This window comes from Asparagus officinalis, chromosome 8 (genome assembly GCF_001876935.1).
Source record: "Asparagus officinalis chromosome 8, Aspof.V1, whole genome shotgun sequence".
NCBI lineage: Eukaryota > Viridiplantae > Streptophyta > Magnoliopsida > Asparagales > Asparagaceae > Asparagus > Asparagus officinalis.
In genome coordinates this window covers 62,196,383-62,221,155 of record NC_033801.1, presented here as the reverse complement: position 1 = coordinate 62,221,155, position 24,773 = coordinate 62,196,383, and the positions used below count along the sequence as shown (strand labels likewise).

The following is a 24,773-nucleotide window of genomic DNA, read 5'->3' as shown; positions in this document are numbered from 1 at the left end:
ATGTTACATGAAGTTTGATATATACAAATTTTAAAAAATAATGTTGTGTATGTAAGTATATAAAAGTATATTGATCCCAGTTTAACACACAAATCTATTTCATAATTTTTAAAAATATTTAAATAAAATTTATGACAAATGTAATAATCTATGATATAGATTTTAAATCAAAATGAATCTGACTTATTTTATAGTAAAAAAATAAATAAAAAATAAATAATTTTGATATTTAACCGCAGCGACTTAGCACAGCCCAGCTTTCATCCGTGTCTTCTGTTGTCAATAACCCCTTTTATTTTCCATATTTGCAGCCCTTTCAATTAAACTCAATTAACGAAACAAATGAGGTCCTCCCTGCACAAATATGGATCGTTTAGGGGGTCGGGGAGGAGACCCTCAAAGACTTCGATGAAAGGGGAAACTTCACAATTCTTCCCCGGTCTCCAATCTCCTCTTTCTCAAAACGCCTTTTCACATCCCATCGACGAAAAACCCTAGAAACTTCTCGTTGGCGGGACTTGCTGACTTTCAAAAAAAATCGAAGGAATTGAGATCAAGAGGGGGACATGATGGCGAAGAAGAAGTCCGGTGACGTGTGGCCGCCGCCTCCGCCGGACGAGGAGCGGTGCGCGAGGAACGACGGCAAGGGCTGGCGCTGCAAGCAGAGGCGAGCTGAAGAGGGTACAATGTGCGATTATCACTTGCAATATTCCCGAGAGAAGCTGAAGAAGGGAACCTCGATGAAGAAGAAAGGGAGACCTGGGGTTAGGGTTTCGAGCGAAGATGGCAGCAGTCGGCGTGTATTAAGGAAGAAGGACCAATCGAGAAGCGACGAGGATGTAAGATTTTGTATTCTTACACTGTTTTCTTTCGAATTGGATTTGCATTTTGGATTCTATAGCGATGAAAGGGGGGAGGAAACAGAAAATGAAGCTGCTTGTTAGCTGATTAGGGTTCGGAATTTGGTATCTTGATTTTGATTTGAGTTCGTTGTGGACTCTCAAACGTTATGTTTCTTGATGTTTTGATGCTGCATTTGTATTGCACAGGGTGAAGAAGATGAGAACAGTGAAGAGGTACTGAAGGTTGTGCAAAAAAATGCTTTGAGAAAGAAAAGAAGCTTGATGCAGGAGATCTCCGAGGAGAAGAGAGACTCGGAAAGCAGTGAAGAGGAGAATCCTGCTGTCGAGGTGAGCTTTACCGCAGGTTCATTCTTTTATTGCTTGATCTCTGCTGTGAATTTCTGTTCAAATTTTTTACTTGTTGCTGTTGGTTTTAACCTACTATCTTGGAAAATTGTTAGGAGAGTAACAATGAGAAAGTCAAACTCCGAGGAAAGCAGAGAAGGAGTTTGGGGAAAGCAAAGAAGATAGATTCAGGACATAGTGAAGAGGAGGGGCCTTCAGACAAGGTGAGCTTTACTGCAAGTTCATTCTTCATTGCTGGATCATTACTGTGGATTTCCGTTTAAATGCTTTACTTATTATTATTATTATTATTATTATTATTATTCCATTCTACTACCCTGAGAAACATTTTAGCAGAGTAATATTGAGAAAGTCAAACTCCAAGGAAAGCCGAAAAGGAGTTCAGAGAAAGCAGAGAAGAGAGATTTGGGGCATAATGAAGAGGAAAGTTCTGCTGACATGGTGAGCTTTACTGTAAGGTTTATTCATTGCATGATACCTAGGTTGAATTTCTATGAGATTTTTTAATATATATATTATATACCCCTCAATTCTAGTCTAGTTGTACATGTACCTCCAAAATCCAACTACATGCCAATTTAGCACCACATTCCTTTGTCCCCAATTTTCCTGCTGGGGTTATAATCCTCCACTGGAGGGAAGATTTCTTTGTCCGTGATGATGCCCGTTCTTGCTGCAAGGAGGGGGCCTGCAGGTGGTGGGGTTTGGGAGAGAGAAAAGGGCTGGGGGGATGAACCAATCAGGCAGGGGTTCAATGACCGTTGCTGGCAACGAGGAGAGCTCGTGTCCCTATATGGTTAGAGAGAGGAATGAAAGATGAATAGGGAAAGGAAGGATAATTTTGTGCCCCTTCCCTGTTTGAAGATTGTCATCAGGAAATGAGATGTGTGGATTAACCCAATCTCAGGATATGTGAGGGTAATTGACAAATATTCATAGGGTAACTGCGTAAATAAAGTAGATGTTGGAGCATATAGCTAAAACAATAACATTTTAATTTCAAATATCTGTTGGTTCTAAGCTAACCTTTTTTTGGAAAAATTGCTAGCATGGTGAAGAGGAAGTCAAACTTCGAAAGAAGCATAAGAGGGGTTTGGAGAGAGCAGAGAAAACAATGAGAAAGATCAGAAGTCTTATTGGTTCTAAAGGTTCTAGTGACAGAGAAGCATCTGAGGTAATTCTGTATAAGTTTGTTCGCCACTTTGTTTCCTTTTTTCCTTCCTAATGTAATGTATTGGATTCAACTTGATGTTCTGTTATAATAACTAGGGTTCTAGGAAGAAGCCACTGACGGGAGAACATGCCCTCATGTGCCATCAGTGCCAAAGGAATGACAAAGAAAGGGTTGTATGGTGCTTGTCTTGCGAGAGGAAACGGTATTGCATCCCGTGTATTAAGCGCTGGTGGGTTACTTTTCCTAATACTCATTTTGTTTGTTTTTATGTTGCTTCTTTTGCTTATATTTGTTGATCGTTTGGTTACTATAGTTGGTCCCCTTGCAGTTTAAAGTTGTATATTCCGCCCCAGGAAATTGGTTTTTACCTGCCACAAAGAACTTTGCTTAAATTGGGATTATCATCTCTATTAAGTTTTTTGGGGCTAATTTTTAACTGTTTAAGTGATATTTTATCTGTATGTCAATTTATTAATCTACGTATCTATTCTATCACGTAGTAAAGGAGAAGAGGGTGTTTACTGTTATATTTATAAATGCAGCTTTTTGCTCTTCATTTATTATTGCTTGTGATATGTAGGTATCCAGAATTATCAGAGACTGAATTTGCAACGAAATGCCCATTCTGTCGTAATAACTGCAATTGCAAGGCATGCCTGCGTATGAAAGGAATTTCCAAGGTCTGTTCTGTTATTTTTCTTCATTTTTTACATGTTTGCTTCAGATCTCCTTGTGGTGCTCTATTATGTTTTCTGACAATTTGTCCTTTCAACTTTAGCCTCCAGTAAAGGAGATTGAAGAAGCTGAAAAGTTAAGGCATTATTATTATATTTTACGTTTCCTGCATCCTTGGTTGAAAGAATTACGGGAAGTACAGATGAAAGAGAAGGAAATTGAGGCTAAGATTCTAGGTAATTTTTGTGCATAAACTGGGGAAATTGTATTACGTTTTCCTTCACTTGATGAATGATTCTCTTACTTTAAGGTATGGAAGCTACAAACCTGAAGGTGCAGAGAGCTGATTGTGAAGTTGATGAGCGTGTATACTGGTAAAATTCTCCCCTCAGCAGTACTACTATGTGTATGTGCTTGCTTGTGAATGACTTAAACTCTTGGTGTTCTTCAGCAACAATTGCAGAACCTCTTTAGTTGATTTTCACAGAAGCTGCCCTAGTTGTTCGTATGACCTATGCCTTAGCTGCTGCCAGGAACTTCGGGAGGGTCGCTTACCTGGGGGTGATCTCATGAGACTCCCACAATATCTTGATAGAGGCAAAGGTTACTTGCATGGGGGAGTTCCTTGTCCTGTTTCTGAAGACAAAGATGGTGAATATGGCAAGCAACTTGTTTCTAAAGAATTGGCATTAAAGGAATGGAAAGCTAATAGTGATGGAAGCATTCCTTGCCCAGTGGAGGAGCTAGGCGGCTGCGGTAATGCCCTTCTGAAGTTGAAGTGCATGTTTGCTGAGGAACAACTTCTGGAGTTAGAGGAGAAGGCTAGTGCAATTGTTGGCAGCAATGAATTTGCTGGACTATGCTTGAATTCTAAGAATTGCTCCTGTTTTACTGAAGCTGGGCAGATTAATCTCGCCAGTAGTATGTTGTGCAAGGCGGCATGCAGAGAGGATTCTAATGATAACTATCTGTACTGCCCCACCGCTCGAGATATTCAACATGGAGAATTAGAACACTTCCAAAACCATTGGGTTAAGGGTGAGCCAGTGATTGTTCGTGATGTCCTTGAGTTAACATCAAGTCTAAGCTGGGAACCAATGGTTATGTGGCGGGCCCTACGGGAGACGACAAAGTCAAAAAAGTCAAAGGTTCAAAGCGAACAGTTAGCGGTGAAGGCAATCGATTGTTTAGACTGGTGTCAGGTGAGTATTACATCTCTTACTTTATTTAGTTTAGGGCATAGTTTTAGTAACTAATTGATTTCTGCTTCTATTCTGTGTTTCTTTTGTTTTGTTTTTTGTTTTGCTAAACTTTAAGCAGCTTGTAACTTATAGATTTAAATAGTTACACATCTTTTTCGATTACGTGCAATAAGTTCCTCCTGATTATACATATCCACTTATAGTTACTTTATGCCCATGATAATTATTTTTCCGGTAATTTCTGATGTTAATGAAGGTTAGACCCAGATACAGTTAGCTATTCACTGATATTAGTAAAAACAACTTACTGTCAAGCTCTTAATATCAGGCAGTCAAACTGAGAGACAACCATACTTTAGTTACATGTACAATGCATACAGGCAAATTATTTCAATGTTATTGTGCACCGTTGCTTGATTCTTTGCTGTGTTTTCCATGTATTATTCTGTTTGCGGTAGTTTGACAGAATGTTGATTACTTTGTTGGTTCCTTTCTCTCACAAGGATATTTTTTCCTTTTCTTTTTATGGTGAAATTTTAAATGAACACATAATGATTTATCTGTTATACCTATTGTAGGTGGAAATAAACATTCATCAATTCTTTAAAGGATATACTGAAGGAAGGGCTCACCAAAATCGCTGGCCTGAGATGCTTAAACTTAAGGATTGGCCCCCATCTAGCTCCTTTGAGGACCGTTTGCCACGACATGGGGCTGAGTTTATCACTGCTTTGCCATTTCAAGAATACACAGACCCAAAATACGGCCCTCTTAATCTGGCGGTGAAATTGCCTAAAGATTCTTTGAAACCGGACATGGGCCCAAAAACATATATTGCTTATGGACTACCTGGAGAGTTGGGTCGGGGAGATTCTGTTACAAAGCTTCATTGTGATATGTCTGATGCGGTATGTTACAGTTTTGCACAAGTGTTTTCTTTATTTATACGTCCTTAGTTGGGTAATGCATTTACCAACTAATGATCATATTAACACTTGGATTTATTTACCAACTAATGATCATATTAACACTTGGATTTATTTACCAACTAATGATCATATTAACACTTGGATTTTTCTCAACATCTGTCCACAGGCTTTAAATTTAGTATTTACTTCATGAAACTCTTCTTGAGAATGATCAATCCTTTTGGTATGTTTGTTCACTCCATTTGCAAGTGAGAATAGAATCAACTCACAAATTCTAGTCTCATTTGATCCATCATTTGATGTTAACGTTGTTGTTGCTTCATCTTTCTGCATTATTCTCCACCATAATATTACTCATCTTAATATTTTTTTGGGTATAGTGAGTTGTAGCAGGATGTCCATATTATTTTGCATTGTGCTTAACATTCTAATAATGTTTATCACTCTTGTTCTCATCATTATGCCTGTGTATCGTACTCTCCTCCCTGTCCATAAATTATTATGTATAGTTCTACCAGTGCTTCTTTTCTGTAATTTGAGCAAATATGTTCTATCATTTATGTTTTTACTCCTTTTTCTTCAAAAGGTCCATATCCTAAGTTCTTTCACTTTCATTAGATTTTCTGATCAGATGTGAAGTTGATTACATCTTCTGGTGACTTTTTCTTGTCTCATATTGTTTACGCATATATAATTTCAGGAAAAAAATTAGCTAAATTATCTGCACTTTATAACAGATTTATCAGGTTAACTTTTTGTGCTTTTGGGTTCAACATTGTCACTCTCAATCACAATATTAGTTGGGGCTGACACAATTGTTTATAATCTTGTCTCTGATGCCTGATGCCTTTGCACACACAACACACGCATGTGCGCATGAACATACATGTCAATGCACACACAGAAGTGCATACTTACACATGTACATTTTATTTGCATATTTTTACTGTCATGTTCTTTCCCATTTATTTACATCAGAGGGCATTTCTTTGTTACTCCTTCCAAGCACTCTTGACTTATAATTGTGGCAGAGTGTGTATCTTTTTCATTTATTGATCTGTGTCAATGATTTTCTTTGATGTGTCTTATCTCATAACTTGTTCAGGTAAATGTTTTAACTCATACAGCAGAAGTGAAACTTACAGCCTATCAACTCGAGAAGATAGAAGAGTTGAAAAAGAAACACAGAGATCAAGATATCTCCGAGCAGCTTCATACAGAACAAACTGATCCAGAAGATGATAAAAAGATCGTAGCCCCAATCTTGGAGGATTCTGTCGCAGAAGTCCAGACCACTGTCTCTGTTGTCGAGAAAGATGAGTCCATGCTCTCCTCTCCACCTCCCTCTCTGGAAAGTAAATGGTGTACTAATGAGAAAAATGACATTGTTTATAGTAGGAAGAAACGAAAGAGTCCTGAACCTGCCGTGTGGGTGGATGACTGCATTGTAGCTAATCTGCAAAGAGAAGAAAGAACTGAAAGCAAATATGGTATTCCTGAAGACTCTGAGAAGCTAGCTCAGAGAATAAACCCAAACCGTAGAAAGAGAAAATCCAGAAAGACTGAAATTACTGGTACCAAAAAGAGCAGAAAACATTTTTCTAATGCTAATAGCACCGGAGCAAATGGTTTTGATGATGAACTAGTAAATGGTTCTGATTCTGGTAACCCTGCACATGAAAGATGGAAGAAGGTCATGGAAGATTCTGATGGCATTATGGAGCAACCACAGCCTGAAGGCGGTGCACTGTGGGATATTTTTAGAAGAGAAGATGTAGGGAAGCTTCAAGAATACCTTAGGGTGCATTCTAGAGAGTTCAGACATGTCCATTGTTCTCCAGTAGAGCAGGTAACTTGATTCAATATAAATGGTTTTGCTGTAACACGAGCCTATGTTGTTGTAAGTAGTAATTAAGTGATATTTGGTTACTAGGTTGCTCATCCTATTCATGACCAATCTTTCTATCTGACTCTGGATCATAAAAGAAGACTTAAGGAGGAATTTGGTGAGTATCTTATTTAAAATCAAATTTCATGAGCTGTTGGAGAGCACTTGGTTCATTAAAACCTATTGTTGTTGGTTTTTTCTTTGCTCTATAAATGTATTGATATGTGATGTTTGCAGGTGTTGAGCCTTGGACATTTGAGCAAAAGCGTGGTGAGGCCGTCTTCATTCCAGCTGGATGTCCCCATCAAGTCAGAAACTTGAAGGTAAGCTATTTCTCAAGGAGTTCTTTGTTATTAAAGTTGAAGCGTGTTGTTTCGATTTATTCCAACTGAATCATATGTTGGTTCATATTGACTTCATTCCCATAACTTACCCTACCTGCTAATCATGTATAAACTCCAGTATGTATTAATTATTTGAAGTCCTGCTATGTTATGTGTAATTTTGCTACTTTCAAGCTAATCTGTTTGGTTAAGCTATTCTGTATGTTCTATGAATTATGTAGTAACCTTTTTCTTTGTTATCTGATGCTCGTATTCTCTCAGTCTTGTATAAAAGTCGCCCTTGATTTTGTATCTCCTGAAAATGTTCGCGAGTGTGTGAGATTGACTGAAGAATTTCGTGTACTTCCTCCGGAGCACTTGGCCAAGGAAGACAAATTAGAGGTCTGTTCATCTTTTCCAATACCATTTTCTTTATCTTATATATTTTGTGTCCATATACAACATCAGGACCTGTCTTCTCCGGATGCTAATCTGAGTATCATCAAGAGGATTTTATTATTATTTAATTTCTGTACTGATGTTTCAGTTTATTTTGAGTAGGTGAAAAAAATGGCTCTTCATACGCTGATCCACGTTGTAAATGATGTACACAATTACCAGTTAGAAAAAGAGTGAGTTTTCCTTACATCCTTCAGTTTTTATTAAGACTTAAGCATAATTCTCTACACTAGTTTTCCAACTATTACTTGGATGGAAAGATTAATGTTCGTCTGCAACCTTCAGTAGGGGGGTCTTTTCTAGTTCATCTTTGAGGCTGTTTAGTTTGTATGTGTTTTGGATGGAAAAGTTGGAAAGTAGCTAAATTGTGGGCTCCAGAACCAACTTTTCCAGCTTTCATTTTTCTGGTTGCATCTTTGGAAACCATGAAAATTAGCATTCGTAACTTTTCAAATCAATATCCCTACAAAAGAGGAGTTTGGTCGAAAGTGACCAATGACCATAAATCCCCAACTTGCACATAAACACTAAACAAAACAGTGGAACGCTTAATGTAAATGACAACTTCCATTTTGTGTCATAAATCCCCAACTTTCACATAAACACCAAAACAATCCATTCGATGCTAACTCAAGTTCGATGTCACTTTGCAACCCCCTTGATGCTTCTTTGTTCAGTTTCCTATGGTCTGTGGAAAAAGAACATCTTTCATCTAATTACATTTGATTCATATTGAAAACCTTGTATATAAATTTGGTGTCTGTAGTATGAGCTTGACCACAATATTATGTTAAAACAAGCCAACCGTAACTTTGTGTGTCACTATCAGGTCTAAGGCTGAAGTTGAAAAGGAAACAGAACCTGGCAGTGTTGAGAGCCAAAGTGCGTCACAATCAGCACCTCAGGAGTCATCGTCACGCACTGATAATGAGTTATGAAGATGCTTCTACCTTATACTACTACTTGGCTAACCCATACTTTTGTAGGTTATATGTACAAACTTACTATTCGTTAACTACATACAGAACCTTAGAATGTGGCTGCAGAAGAATTGGGCGTGAAGCATGTATTTTTTTCTGTAAGATCTGTAAATTTTGTTATATTGTATGTTTAGATGGGTATAGTGTCTTCATATGCTCATGTTCTGAATGTCGTCAGTGATGAATGCTTGATTGAAGAAAGAGCCTGAAATATGTAACTATCATACTCAATGATGTTTAGTCAATGGATTTCTTGAAAGTTTCTAGACTGGTAAATTTTCATTGCTCGTGCTCCTGCGCTTATTTTCTTCTTCTTCAATAATGTAATTAGGGGTGGAAAACAGCCGAGTAGAATCGAAGACCACAATCTTTCAATTGGAATGCGGTCACTTTTCTTATTTGAATACGGGTTGAATATCTAGTTAGTGTTCGAATTTGATTCAGATTAATATCCATGCGTGATAACTGCAAGTATTCATGAATGTTCAAACAGTTCCGATGGTAGGTCATTAGAAGAATTTTGAAATAAACCCATTCGGCAATTTATTAATAGAAATCAATTCGACCCATTTTTATTCATAAAAATTGATCTAGTTTTAGCTATGTGCTTATGATGGTTGAAATTGGGTTGGTTTAAAAAAACATACTTACCTAATTAAACTGGTTGAAAACCCGTTCAATTGGAAGATAGTTAAAATTGATGAGGTTGAGAACCCCGTCTAATTTGAAGTTCAAAATAGTAGGGTTTGTCAACCCTACTATTTTGAAGTATGCTCAAAATAGTAGGGGTTGACAACCCTGACTATTATGAACTAAGTTCGAAATAGCCATGGTTGTCAACCCCAATAAAATTTTAAGAAGTTATTTTGGAACCTCGCAAATTTAAAATTCTGGCTAAGTGTGTATAATAGAAAGGGTTGGCGGTGACAAAAATCTTTAGTGATTGGAAAAATTCTTATGCGACACTTACTCAATATCTTGGTGCGATCAAAAGAAGCAACACTAGAGCTGGATACAAACCGGGAGTTGAGCAGTTCACGTCTATGTGGTCATAGTTCACCACATTTTTGAACTTGAGGGGTTTTCAAAGTGAATCCTTACAAAATTGTCGGGGTTGGCAACCCCGACTATCTTAAACTTAATAGTCGGGGTTGCCAACCCTACTATTTTAGTTCATAATATTAGGGGTTGGCAACCCTGATATCTTTGAGCATTGTTCAAAATAGTCGGGGTTTCCAACCCTGTCAATTTTAACTATCCTCTTATTAAACGAGATTGTCAGCCCCGATTAATTAGAATCATGCGTTTTTTAAAAAATCGACCCAGTTTTAGCCAGTACTGTTGGTGTGCTAAAAATGGGTGAACTTTTGTAAACAAAATGGATTGGGTTGATGTTTATAAATAAATTGTTAAATTGGTTTTATTTCGAAAATTTGTCCTAGACCCAACATCTACTACTTATAAACTAAAGGAGAACAACAAAAAAGTTATGATGAACAGTAAATCTTAGGTGGACCAATCAAAAGGAGCCATGTCATCCCCTCAAAAGGAGCCATGTCATTATTTCTCCTCTCTTCTACTGCCACCATTCCTGCATCTCTCTCCTATTGCCTCCCTCTCCTACTACCCACGTTCTTCCCCCTAATCGATTTCAAAATTCAAAAAGCCCCCTCTCGAGATCCCTCAGTAAACCCAGTCGAGATTCACATCTCTATCCTAACTCAATAAACTCTTTCTATTTTTTTAGGAAAACCACCCCAACCCCTCCTCATACCGTCCCACGTTCTCTCTCCCTCTCTCCCTCTCTCACATTCCCCATTTTGTTGATTACAGGAAAATGCAAGAAGCAATCAAGAGCAAAATCAACTCCTCCTTCATCTTCAATGGCATCCTCCGCCTCCTCTACTCCGCCACCGCTATTACCGCCTCTGCCACCGTCGGCAGCGAAGAAGAGTTTCCTTCGCCGGGTCCTCCCCTTTCTCCTCACCGCCAATCTCGCCGTTGGAGGTAAAAAAATTTACAATTTTAAGGGTTTTAATTCAACTCCTTGGTTCTTATTGCAGTTTCAAAAATGAAGAGCAATGAAAGCGAGAAGCAATCAGATTATTTTAACTCCCACGTCTAGGCCAACTTCTCCCTTAAGCAATCATCGAGGAATTCAACGGATCTAAGAAGCGGAAGCGAGACTCTTCGTCTCTATCCAAGAAAGGCAAGCCCTTTGGATCCAAACCCGCTAAGTTCCAATCCACTGGCAGATCTAAAAAGGATCCGAAATCTTTCAAATCGAAACCCATTAAGACCTACGATGCCTTCGAGAAGAAGGAGCCCACAACCCCAAGAGAGAAGTGATTATCTACTAAGGTATTGGGTTCTGGTTCTCATTTTCAATTAGTTTGATACGAAAGATTCTATCTTTTTGTTGTTTACACTGGGAAAACTCGATTTTTGTAGGAAATGGCTAAGGAGGGGAAGAAGAAGAGGAAGCCCAATTACAATATTGACGATCCTGTTGGGGATTCAGGCTCGCTCTCAGAAACTGGGACTCTCATATCAGGTTTCCTTGATTTTAAAAATATCATCTTTTCGTTACATTTTTCAGATTTGTTGGGTATTTTGATTTTTTTTTAATGCGTTATGAAATGGGTTTTGTAGGAGATTTTGATGGGCTGGTATTTTCAAGATTAATTCGATCATTATGTGGTTAAATAAGGCATTTGATCGGTTGCATTTATGTAAAAGGGGAAGTTTTTCTATTAACTTGGGGCAAATGTAGCAAATATTGCATGTAGAAAATGTTCCATGTGGCATTTGTTATAGGAAATTAGTCTGAAATATGTCAGTTAAATGTTTGCAATTTGTTGTAGGAAATATGCTTCTGAGTGTAAAATTTTGGTGTTATATTTGGTGCAAAGCTATTGATTAAGCATATTTTTCCAATGCAAATCAAGTGTTTTTGGAGCTTCAATTATAAAATTATTTGTAGTTTGTGGGTTGGACTACGCCAGCAGGATATCATGATATTAATTTTTTGAACTTTTATTTTTTCATGAAATTTCCATTATGCCTGACTGCAGCAGATATTGAAGCATTTCTCCATAAAAAATGGAAACTAAATTATTACATCGCGAGTAACATGTTAACTACCAGACATTATAAATAGAAAATTGGTTGCAAAATTTGCTGCCACCGTTCGGTTTCATGTTAACAAAATAATTTTATACTATCATGTGTTTTCTTTTGTCCATAGTCTTATTATGTTTGTCAACTGGTATCTTCACAAATGTTTAATCAGTATTTATAAACATATCATTTAGGTAGCTGGTTTGAGCAATATAAATTTTATGTGGTTTAGTGAAAATATGAAGCCCTTTGTAGGTTATAATATAAATTTTATATGGTTTAATATCAATGGCTATAATCAAGTTGTGAAAATCTTTTAGATACTGTGCTCTGCACGGGTCTAAATACTAGTTTTCTTATATATTAAAGCTAACTGAGACGAACTATTGTTTATCCTAGTTAATTTTAGTATATAATATACATAACCATAGAAAATAGAAGTAAAAATTTTACTCATTACCTTTTTTGGGGGTAATTAATATGAAATCCTCTTCAGGTTTGACAATTTATCAGAAAACTGCATGTTTTCATTACAAAACACCCTGATGTTTAAAAAATTGTTAAAACCTATTTAATTTCTATCTTTTTCTCTAAAATACCCTTCCATAATGCCCCTCTTTCTCCTCAAAATATTGCAAAATTCATCTTCCTTCCCTCTTTCACGTCAAACCCAAGAAACTACGACCACTAGCTAAGATCAATGTAATCTCTTCAACTCTGTCATTTTAGCCTCTTTTTGGTGAAACCATCAATTTTTTTAAGTCATGCTTTGCCTTTGGAAGAAAGAGGGAGTATGTTAAGAGAGAAAGAGAGAGAGAGAGAGAGATTAGTGTTTTGGAATATAAACAGGTTTTAACAGCTTTTTTTTAACAACATGATGTTTTGTTAAAAAAGGCAAAATAACATAAAATCTCCCTGGGTTTCAAGCACAGACAGAAAATTTCCCTCAAGTTTTAAAACTAGTACTTTCTCCCTCTCAGGTTTCAAAATTAACATTTTCTCCCCCTCATTGCAAAATTTTCAATCTAATAGGATCACTTGAATGTCATGTGACCCATTACTAGACCAAATTACCCCTCTACTCTTTATTTAATTTCCCACTTTTTTTTTTTTTTTGCTTTGCTTTGTTTTGTTTTGTTTTGTTTTTTTAATATCAATTTCCCATTATTTATCTGGCGCCTTCTTGTGAGCAACTGGGATGCACTCTTACCTGGTTCAGGGAAGAAATTAATAAGGAAGAAACATTTGCTCATGAACATTCCTTTAAAATAAAAATAAAAACAAAAACCATGAACCAGGCCATCGATAATGCACTTTTGGATGGAGTTAATTGCCATCTAACATGTCACACATGCTAGAATAATTGTTCTTGTTTTATACAAGAGCGACATGAGAGAGAAACATTGTAAACATAGAACACATAAAAATTTAAGAAGCAAAAATCCAAGAAACCAAAGTCTAATGAGTGAGCAGAAAGCAACATTGTAAACCATTAAATCTATACAAATTTGAAAAGTAAATATTCAGCATTCGTTGAGTTGCTTTTCCAACTTACTACAAAAATATAGCACTGCAGAAAGCAATCCTAATAGATGCTTAGCTAAAAGTTCACAAAAAAAAAATAGTTTGTATTACAAAGAGAAATGATAGAGGCACACCCTCGGGCATGCCTCTGGCCACTCCCCCTCTAGCTACAGTGCAGGGGTCCCACTCGAGATTTTTAAAAAATCTCAAGTGGGGCCCCCTACACTGTAGATAGAGAGGGGGCGTGGCCGGAGATGTGCCCGAGGGTGTGCCTGTAGCCCTCCCCCCTACAAATTAGCTTCACAAATAGTTCATCACTGCAGTCCTGTTGATGTCTCTTTTCCTATGGTGGGGCACTTTTCTCTCTTACTATTTAAAATCCACTTGTTAAAACAAATATTATTTCTCAAGAAGATTAGAGTTTGAAGTAGTACGGAACCCACATCTTGGCCATTGAGCTCTTGGGATAATGTTTAAGTAATTGAATGCATCTTCATCTTTTGCTCTCAAATTCTCCGTGTTTTCATTAAAACCCTCATCTGTAGATGATCTTGCGCAATTCCATAACATATCTTTCAACTCCTTGCCTCTATAGTGAGTTCTAAGATTTGCTGAGAGATGCCTAACACAATAGCCTCGATGCTCTGCCCTCGGAAGCAACTTAGCCATGGCTTCAACTAACCCCTGCACATGATATAAAAGTTAATGTCAGTGAAATATATTTGCTATAAAAATATAACGCAAATGAGGAAAAGATTACATTACATTTTGTCTATCACTAATGGAAGTACAACCATGTTCTTCCCAAGGACCCATGCATTCAAGTAAATTCTTCAAGAACGAAACCCAACTTTCTTTATTCTCTTCCTCAGCAACTCTCTAGGCGATGGGATACATCTCATTATCAGCATCTCTAGCAACTGCACATAGCAGTACCCCATAATCTATCTCATTCTTTAAGAAGCGACCATCTAATCCAAGGAAGGGTCTACAACCTTGTCGAAATCGCTTCACTAGTGAGCCAAAAGCAACAAAAAAAATTCTCAAAGAGTAAGAGGAGCCATCAATAAGTGGTCTTTATTGGCTATATTGTGGGAGAAAAGGTAATTTCATCTTTGTGAATAGCCTCACATGGACTAAGGAGATGAATAGTAGAGGGTTTATAATGGTTCTCTTCCTATTGGGCTTTGAGCAGTGTTTTTGGTTTTTGTATTGTTTGGACTTTGCACAACACACACGCGCGCGAGACGCGCTCACATTTTATTGTTTTCTCTAGCATTATTTTGCATGTTTTTTGTGTGCGTAACGGCTGCACGATTATGGGTAACGGTCGAACATTATGAGCAAGTTTAGAGAACGTTACATAATTTATTGCGGAAGTTTCAACAGCTCTTAGGTATCCGACCCCTGTATATAGAGCCCAAGTCTCTATTCGGAAATCACAGAAGCGAAAAGGAAAAAGAAAGCTCTCCTCCTCACACTCTCTCTCTTCTACCTTTGGGAAATTCTTCCTCTCTAAAATTCTTTTTGTTATATTTTTCTAGGCAACCTTCTTCATCTGAGCAGAAGCTTTGTACTCTCGTCCGAGTTCAGACGTCGGTCGATTCTGGGGGTTTTAACCGTTATGGGAGAGGGGATCATCTGTGCTAGGGCGATAGGCGGGTCTTTAATCTTCTAGGGCGGGCTTACGAAATGATTGGCATTTTGGGTGCTTTTTGGATTTGATTTTTCATCTGAATTTTGGCTAAAATTCTCCTTGTTTTTTATGGCGTTTTCATCGAATTCTTTTGTGGGTTTGGGGGATTCGACGAGTGAGAGTATTCGATTGGATTCAAGGGGACAAGAAATTTTATTATTAAATTTAGAGGTAAAAAATTTGTAGAGGGGGAAAAGTTTTGCGGAGGGGGAGAAAGTGTCACTTTTAAAACTTGAGGAGGCTTTGATGTCTATTCTAGAAACCATAGGGGGATTTTCTAACAAAAATAACGTTAACGAGTTTCATAATGAACCGTCAATGATTGGCATATTTTTTGTTATTAGATTAAATTTAGGATAAATTTTGAAAACCATCCTATTTACAAAAAAATCACAAATTTCGACCTATTCTAAAAAAAATTTATCAAAACCGACCTAGTTTCAGCCGTCGGGCTGAAAACTTGGTCGGTTTTAACGAAAAAAGTCTAAAACTTCACGGGACTTTAAGTCCCGTGAAGTTTAACAGCCTATAATGACATTAATTAAGGGCGACAATTCTTTCACCGGATTTCAAGCCCCGTGAAAATTTTTAGTTGAAAAAACTTCACGAGAGTTGAAGTCCCATGAAGTTTGAGCTAAATTTCCAACCTCTTATGAGCTTTGATAGCCAATAGGAGTCATGTGATTATCTTCCCCCTTTTAACATCATTCTCCTTCACCGCCTTTTCAACAGAGAGAGAGCGGGGGAAAAATGGTAGGGAGCAGCGAATGAATGATTTAAACGGTAAGTTTATTCGCCGACGACTGGTTCACGAAAGCAAGAGGAGATCAGCAGCGACATCAAGACAGCAATAGGTGGTGAGGGAGGAATTAGTAGCGGTGAGATTTTAAAGTCAGTGGCGCTTATCTTGTACGGCAGTAGCTTCTTCACTTGCCATTGCTTTGGGGATGCCAAGCAGTGGAGGGCTTTGAGGGCTTTGAGTGAATTTTGTTCATTGCATTTGAGGGTTGAGAGGAGGTAGAAGTTTTCTTTGAAAGAGGAGGGTATTGCTTGCACCAGAGAGCTCATGAGGTTGAATTTTGTTGGGGTAGTTTTGGGAGAAGGATCCATCAGGGTCACGACGATCTCGAAGGATGATAACAAAGCCGATGCATGCGTCTATGGTGATGGCTTCACTGTTTAACAAACACTTCAAGTCGAGTAAAATAACTTCACAGGACTTGAAGTCCCGTGAAGTTACACAGCTTAATTTAAATGGTTGCTAAACTTCACGGGACTTCAAGTCCCGTGAAGTTTCAAAATTTTTTTGCCAAAACCGACCCAGTTTCAGCCAGATGGCTGAAATTGGGTCGGTTTTGACAATTATTTTTAGAATAGGTCTTTTTGTGCGATTTCCTTTGTAAATGGGATGGTTTGGAAATTTGTCCTTAAATTTAGGAGGTAAAAAGGATAGTTATGGGCGTACGAGTATCTATAAACTCGCTGGAAATATGACAAATTTTCAAAACCAACCTCTTTCAATATTTAATCCCAAAAACCGACCTCTTTTACACTTAATTTCAAAAGCCGACTTGGTTTCAGCCCTGACGCTGAAACCAGGTCGGTTTTTGAAATTTTTTTTGAAACTTCACGGGAGTTCAACTCTCATGAAGTTTTATTGGTTAAAAATCTGCTAAATTTCACGGGAGTTGAACTCCTGTGAAGTTGTATTTGTTGAACAAACTTCACGGGAGTTCAACTCCCGTGAAGTTTGTAACATGCCAAAAACTCCACGGGAGTTGAACTCCCGTGGTGTTTCAGTCTAATTTCTAGAGAGCCAACTCTCGAAAAAAATTTAACTGCAACTCCACGGAAGTTAACTCCCGTTGAGTTGCAGGTTTTTCAAAACATGCACAATAGCCTGTGCATGTTCTGTATGTAACGTACCTCATATATGTTATATTTACCTGTTAACAATAATTAATCTCATATACACTGAATTATAGCAATATATACATAATTCTACCATAAATTAAACACGAATCAAACAATACTCACAAAGAGTACATATATAAACAATAATTGATCCACAAAATTATAGTATTTGAAAATTCATAAAAGTTACAAATTTTGACAAAATAAGCTCACATACAACCCAAAATAGATCTGTTAGCCTTTTTTGTTTTGATGATTTTTAACAAATAATTTACTACTAATGTTGTTTGTCTAGTGTTTGTGTTTTTGTATTTATTGTAGACAAACAACATGTTGGAGGATGGATAGAATCGAGCTTCAACGATCATATCCAATGGAGGTTGGCGGAATATCGGTACGAAGCCTTGCTATTCAAGTTAAAGATTCAAGTTCAAGCTTCATCCGTAAGTTTACCAAGTCGGCTCATTGAAGACATTCATTAAGCTTGAGTAATTTAGTTTAGGTTTTATATTATGTGTGTTAAGTACTCTAAACTCAATATCATATACACACACATTATATATATATATATATACACACACACACACACACACACATTTTGGTTTTTTGGTTTTATCCACAAACAAAGTTTTTACAAATAAATTCCAAAAATTGTTTATACATATTTGTTTTCATGTGGATAAGTTATTTTAGTTTAGTTTAGTTATATAGACATGAAACAAATATACATTCATATTCATATGTTTCATTTTATATTATATTTGGAAAACTATTATGTTTATGGATTAAAGACTTGTTTACACTATTTTCATATCTTGCATAAGTCTCTAAATCCATTCTAAAGTATTTCAAAGTTTTGTTTAAGTCATTTTGACAAAATCAAGTTTTCTACATGCTCATACTTATGTGATTTTGCAAAATGATGAGATTTCACAAATGGGAAGTGCTTTTAAAAACCAGTTTTTGTAACATGTTCATTTTTATGTTTACAATTATTTCCCAAAAGTTTTATATTTTTTAAATTTATTTGCTATTTTTAAAGGTACTTTAAAAATCAGTTTTACTATTCAAAACAGGCTAATAAAGTGTTATCAATCAACTGATACATGTGTTTAGTCGACTAAAGAAAATACCTGGAATAGTCAAAAGTTTCTGTTTTATGTTGGTCGATTGACCAGTCTACTGATGAGATCATCAGTCGACTGATAAGGTCGTCAGTCGACTGATGAGCTACAAAATACCTACAACGGTCAGCTCATCAGTCGACTGATGAAACTCGTCAGTTGAGTGATGAAACTCGTCAGTCGACTGATGCTATAACGGCTAGTTTTTTCAGCCTTATCCTGCTTTGGGTTTTTGGTCTATTAACATTGATTTTCTTGTGTTTTGGGGTCCCTATAAATCCCCCTCATATCTCAGACCAAAAACTATCCAAGAAAGTTTTTAAACAAGTTTAAAGGGTGTTTAAGTTTTGTTTAAGTTTGTTTCAAGAGTTTGTTTGTGAAGAAACTTTCACAAGAACTTGAGGAGATCATCCTTTGGTGTTTGAGCATTCACTCTTCTCCCTCTCTCTTGTTATCTATAGAGAAGTGAGATCATCCTTTGGTGTTTGAGCATTCACTCTTCTCCCTCTCTCTTGTTATCTATAGAGAAGTTTTCTTAAACTCAATTCTAGCTACTCTTCTCCCTCTCTCTTGTTATCTATAGAGAAGTTTTCTTAAACTCAATTCTAGCTATTTATTATTTTTGATTCTAATTTCCATAAGCTAGATTTCATTATTGAGTTTAATTGTTTTATCGATACTCTTTGTTTACACACACAACCATTGAGCTTATTGTATTTCATACATTGTATAATTGGGTTGTGGGTTTGTGTGACTTAGAGAGTGAGCCTACATTATGTTTTCATCCATTGTAGAGAATAAATTTGTTATATCCGAGCTTTAATTATGAGATACATTTTGTAATACACTTGTACACCGAGAGGAGTGTGTGGTGAGAGACGAGGTCGTCCCAAGAAGAGTGAGGTAGATGGTAATGCCTAGAGGTATGTTGTAATTCCTAACACTTAAGGGAGACACGGGCTAGAGACCAACACTTAGAGGGTGTAAAGTCGGATTGCAAGAGTGTGAGATTGTAAAGTTTTCGGTAAACTAGAAAACCAAGTATGTCGGTGTAAGCGTTATTCAAGTGAGCATAGAAAACTCGGTTATGATAGTGGATTTCTCCCCAGGAGTGGGAAGCAGAGACGTAGAACGGAAGGTCCAAACTCCATGATCATTTCTTGTGTGTTTGAGTTTGGTTTGTGCACCTATATTTTATTTATCTCTATCGCCTTTCTCTCATTGTTTATATTGCCCACTATCTAGTTTATTTTGTTTGTGTTTATTTCACCCTTGTGATAGTTGTATATCATTGTATATATATCTTGTTGCATATCATATTTGCTAGGATATTTATTAATTAGTTTTAATTGGTATTTAAATTGGATTAGATTAGCATAAACCCTATTCATCCTCCTCTAGTGTTCTTTCCTAATGACATTAGGGTGCTTTCAAGATCCTCTCCTTCCTCTCCCTCTCTTCCTCCTCCCCCTCGCTCTTCCCCGCCCCCTGCGTTCTCCGGTTGTGTATAAGGTTGAGAAGTGTCGGCTCCATCAGCATGCGAAGTGCCGGCTCCATGAGCATGCGAAGTGCCGGTTTCATCGTCACGTGGCCGTCGTCGTCGCGTGTATGCTTGCCCAAATGATCGAGACCTATCCTCACGGCCTACAAACTCGTCGACGTATCTGTGAGGTAAACAATTTATTAAGTATCAACTCAATAAAAATGTTATAATGTAGCTTAGAAACTTACATAATCTCTCTTGATCATCCCACTAGGGATGTAACTGTGTCAGTGGGCGTGGCATGTGTCCAGCTGATGGCTGTGGGTCACGCGTGATCCATCTACGTGTGATATCCCAATACCAACGCATATACGCGGTATAGTCAACAGCTGTGTCTCTTGTATGAAATCCCACCTGTGAGTCCACCTGTCTATGTAGGCCGCACGGACTACGACCCAGTCGGTACGGTGCGATGTAGATCTTCACCGACGATCGATCTGCTCGACAAGCTCTGGCACATACTGAGAGAGCAGAAATTGCTGTAGCACACGGTCGGGGACATGCATCTCCACAATCTCTCAACAGATTAATGGAACTCTGGCTCTCGACAAGTCGGGACTATCTCGATAGATAGGTGCAAGAGTATGCATATCGAACTCCGGCGGTGAATAGGGTCTCCACTTAAACTGAAATAAGATAAAACATTTATCAGTATCAACAATAAAACTATAATATTCATAACGAATCAAGTTTTATATTTACCTGTTTGTGTTGGAGGACATCAAGCTCATTTCGGTAAAACTCACGATGTCACATCGCTAATTTGTAGTTAGTGTACCGCACGTTATACCTATTTGGCATAAATAATATATGAGTTCAAATTCAGTTGAATAAAATTGTATGGACAATTATACCTGTATGCCGAAGGAAATTGTCCCTATAAGTCGTGATGCACAAGCAAAGTCGGTCTGCCAACATGAATGCGCTCCCATGACCAAGTTTGGATCAACGTGCATCATCCCTTGAATTCTTTATTTTGCATTAAGGATGTTCTACCCAGTTCTTTATACAAGTATGCCAACACCATACTGTCCCACGATAGTGCGCCGTATATACCAAATTCCTCTAGTTGTGGCAGCCATCGTGCATGTACAAGAGTCTTACTTGCATCAGGAAATAACATGCACCCTATCATGTGCAGTATGTACGCACGAGCATGAAACTCAAGCGTCTCAATGGAGGCATCTGCTGGTATGTCTCCCTGAAATGTCTGACGAATCCACGATAGCTTCATCGCCTTCCCCGAATATTTTTATCATCACCTTCCTCCTAGCATTCCAACACTTATTGTATGATACATCTAAGTTGGTCGCTTTATGTACTAAAAGACGAATATCTTTCATCCTTAGATCAAGATCCTCCGTTAGATGCGGTAAAATCAATCGATATATAAAAGAAGATGACGCATGCTTGTTATTCATCTCCAATTGAGGATTGATACATGTGTGGAGTCCGTTGTATGCCGTGATTTTGAAATACCCACCTACTCTTACACCCAAACGTGAATTAAGCTTCCAAGGACATTTCGCATTGCCATCGTGGTGTCCACTATTATCTTCGTCTTCACCATCTTTGCGATAAAAACAAACCACATTATAGCTTGTTGTCTTATTTTTTGTTGGCCTAAACTTGACATTTTTAGCAATGGCATATGAGCGAAGCGCATGAATAAATTTCTCCTTACTTTCAAAAAGATCCCCCTTCATGAATGAGAAGTCCTCGCCCTGTGTAGCATCACCGCTATTAGTGCCAATAGGAACACTTTCTATCATGGAGTTATCAATCCATTCTTCTCCTTGGAGCTCATCGGGCGGTAGATCCTCTAAGACAACATACTCATTATTAGTATAGCATCCGTAAATGTGTTGGTTGTCCCCTTTATCACGATCTATCATCGTCATGCTATTAATTTGTAAACCGTCATTTTCATCATCATTCTCGGATTCAACACTTGCATTATCTTCTTGATGGGCCGTGTTAGTATCGAAAGCATTTGAAGTGTCTACCATCGAAGGACTGCTCATGTATTGTGATTGTGTCCAACCTTCATCTTGTTGCGGAGATAAAAAGCTAACAGAGTCAACTTCAAGGTCCTCCAACATGTGGGAGTACATTCCGTCATTATTCAACGATTTGCCCAAATTCCTCTGATGTTTTTTAATAAACAATTCGACCGAACGCCCCTCGCCGTGTAACACTCCAATGAGACCCATATCATAGTCACTTGACATTTGAATGCCGCTTGTTCTGTTCCCCGCAATAGGATAATTGCAAATAATATTAAGGTGATACTCACGTGAGTTGGTTAATGTAAGTTTGTGTAATTGTAGGTGTAAATTTTGATTTCCCAAAACGGGGATTTCGTTTGTATTAATAAGAATAGTTTATTACAAACTAATGAATCAAAATTAGAACAGAAGCGGAGGGAATGCCCTCCTTGTTTAACGTGGGGACTTTGGTAGCGATAGGACGCCTCCCTCGATTCTCGCGCCGAGTTTACTTCCCTCGGACGATTACATTGAAGTTGCGGGCAAGCTTTAGTACGCAGTAGAAGCTTGTGCTGATCGAGTTTGACTCCAAGGCCAATCGGGGAGCTTGTGCTTGTCGACTGACTGCTTGGAGAGAACTACCATGCAAGAGCTTGCAAAGAGCCTAAGAGCCTCAAGTCTGAGAGTTCAGACGAGTCTCTTCAAATGAGGGAGCCTTTAGCAAATGAGCCAAGGTTTAACCTTTGGAAGATTAGCCAGCCAAGCCAGCAGCAGCTAAGTAGGGGTGAGGGAGCCAGCCGCCCTAGCTGTGGGATGTGACCACTTAGGGGGTCCTGTCAGCCGCCCTATTCTTGCTAGGTGAGGAGCGCCATGCTTTCTCTCTTGATTCGTAGGATTTGACCACTGATGTGACTATTCTCATACTCCAAGTGGGCAGCTGACAATGATGGCGGGTTTCTAGTTGTTAGGCTAACTTAGTCCACGCAAGCGAGGTGCAGGCTGTCAAGCGAGGTTGGTCTTCAGGCGAGCTCAAACCTTCATGCTGGTGAGTCGGCCAAACAGGCGAGCTTCGAGCTGTCAGGCGAGCTAGGCCTTCAGGCGAGCTTGGTTCAATGTGCAGGCGAGTCTGTGCAGGCGAGGCTATGCAGACGAAGCTGTGCAGGTGAGCTGTGCAGGAGAATCTCATTCAGGCGAGCTTTAATGTTGTTAGGCGAGCTCTATCCTTGCAGACGGACTTCCTTGCAGGCGAGCTTCAGCCTTTAGGCGAGATACTAAACATGCTTCGAAGAATATGTCATAACTTTCAAACCGTAAGTCGGAATTGGACGAATTATATATGAAAATCGACTATCTCGACGAGATGGAGCCGACCAAACCAACCTCATAGGGTTCAATTTGCTCCTGTCCGTTTCGCCAAATTCCTTCCGGTTTGAGAGATATTAGCATTTTTTCCCTTTTTGCTATTTCGGGTGAGGTTTTAGCAGTTTTGTTCTGAACTTCTCTGATAGGGATTAAAGATAATTTTTATTACCTACAAAACCCCCTCCAAAGTTTTTAAACCTGAATCAGGCCGCATGGGGTCTAAAACACTTTGAATATGAAGACCTGCAAAGTGATCACTGCTCAGATGGAGCGAGGCGCCTTCCGATCGAACTCGGCGAAATTAAATTAGGATTTTTAGCAAACCCTTAGCTATCAACGGATTTGATTTGTCTTTACCAACTGCCATTTGAGTTGGACTAGCCATGCTATTACCCTTAGCATGGTAAGTTGTCGATGAGCTTCTCTTAGGCTCAATGCTAAGATTTCTCCTTTATCCTTAGCCATTTGAGGCGTTTGGACGTAGGGAGCAGTTTAACCTCGTGTACCAGTCAGAGGAAAGAAGCAGTTTTACCTCGTGTACCGGTTAGAGGAAAGGGAGCAGTTTAGCCTCATGCACCGGTTGGAGGAAAGGGAGCAGTTTAGCCTCGTGCACCGATTGGAGGGAAGGAGCAGTTTTACCTCGTGCACCGGTTAGAGGTTGTCAGGTTATTCTTAAGAATATTCTCTAGGAACTTCCCGTCAAAGGTAGGAAACAGTTTATACTCGTATACCCGTTGGAGTCAATAAGCAGCAGGTTATACTCGTATACTTGTCGGAGTAAAGGAGCAGCAGTTTATACTCGTATACTTGTTGGAGTTAATAAGCAGCAGTTTATACTCGTATACTTGTTAGAGTCTATGGAGCAGTTTAGCCTCGTATACCAGTTAGAGGTAAGAAGCAGTTTCACCTCGTGCACCGGTTGGAGGAAAGGGAGCAGTTTAGTCTCATGCACCGGTTAGAGGAAAGGGAGTAGTTTAGTCTCGTGTACCTGTTGGAGGGAAGGAGCAGTTTCACCTCGTGCACCGGTTAGAGGTTGTCGGGTTATTCTTAAGAATATTTTCTAGGAACTTCCTGTCAAAGGTAGGAAACAATATACTCGTATACTTGTATACCCATTAGAGTCAATAAAATATACTCGTATACTTGTCAGAGTAAAGGAGCAACAGTTTATACTCGTATACTTGTTGGAGTCAATAAGCAGCAGTTTATACTCGTATACTTGTCGGAGTAAAGGAGCAGCAGTTTATGCTCATATACTTGTTAGAGTCAATAAGCAGCAGTTTATACTCGTATACTTGTTGGAGTCTATGGAACAATTTAGCCTCGTATACCAGTTGGAGGTTGCCAGGTTATCCTTAAGAATATTCTTTAGGAACTTCCCATCAAAGATAGGAAACAGTTTATACTCGTATACCCTTTGGAGTCTATGGAGCAGTTTAGCCTCGTATACCAGTTGGAGGTTGCCGGGTTATCCTTAAGAATATTCTCTAGGAACTTCCTGTCAAAGGTAGGAAACAGTTTATACTCGTATACCCGTTGGCGTCAAGGGGCAGTTTCACCTCGTGCACCAGTTAGAGGAAATGGAGCAGTTTCATCTCGTGCACAGGTTGGAGGTTGTCGGGTTATCCTTAAGAATATTTTCTAGGAACTTCCTGTCAAAGGTA

General features: G+C 38.4%; 1 protein-coding gene and 1 long non-coding RNA gene across 4 annotated transcripts; both read left to right on the top strand.

The window, feature by feature from the left end:
- Positions 398-9,106, top strand: LOC109851265 (lysine-specific demethylase JMJ25-like). Of its 2 annotated transcripts, none has more exons than XM_020421318.1 (17): positions 398-839; positions 1,050-1,190; positions 1,304-1,411; positions 1,545-1,649; positions 2,257-2,382; positions 2,478-2,611; positions 2,963-3,062; positions 3,161-3,293; positions 3,368-3,431; positions 3,509-4,259; positions 4,838-5,167; positions 6,294-7,037; positions 7,122-7,194; positions 7,314-7,399; positions 7,682-7,801; positions 7,961-8,031; positions 8,688-9,106. In XM_020421318.1, the coding sequence occupies exons 1-17, from the start codon at positions 567-569 to the stop codon at positions 8,794-8,796; spliced, it is 3,468 nt and encodes a 1,155-aa protein (XP_020276907.1). In that variant the 5' UTR covers positions 398-566; the 3' UTR covers positions 8,797-9,106. The 2 variants fall into 2 exon arrangements, with proteins under 2 accessions (XP_020276907.1, XP_020276906.1); XM_020421317.1 differs by having other exon boundaries at positions 1,542-1,649.
- LOC109822833 lies at positions 10,431-11,736 on the top strand. Of its 2 annotated transcripts, XR_002242279.1 has the most exons (4): positions 10,431-10,805; positions 10,902-11,199; positions 11,290-11,392; positions 11,491-11,736. It is a non-coding gene; the product is annotated as an uncharacterized LOC109822833 (long non-coding RNA). The 2 variants fall into 2 exon arrangements; XR_002242278.1 differs by having other exon boundaries at positions 10,431-11,199.

Bases quoted from the DNA above. Each gene is read 5' to 3' on its own strand.
- LOC109851265 (XM_020421317.1), top strand. From the start codon at position 567: ATGATGGCGAAGAAGAAGTCCGGTGACGTGTGGCCGCCGCCTCCGCCG. The intron at 1,412-1,541 runs GTGAGCTTTACT...GAAACATTTTAG, and splicing joins AGGAGGGGCCTTCAGACAAG to CAGAGTAATATTGAGAAAGT. The intron at 7,400-7,681 runs GTAAGCTATTTC...GTATTCTCTCAG, and splicing joins ATCAAGTCAGAAACTTGAAG to TCTTGTATAAAAGTCGCCCT.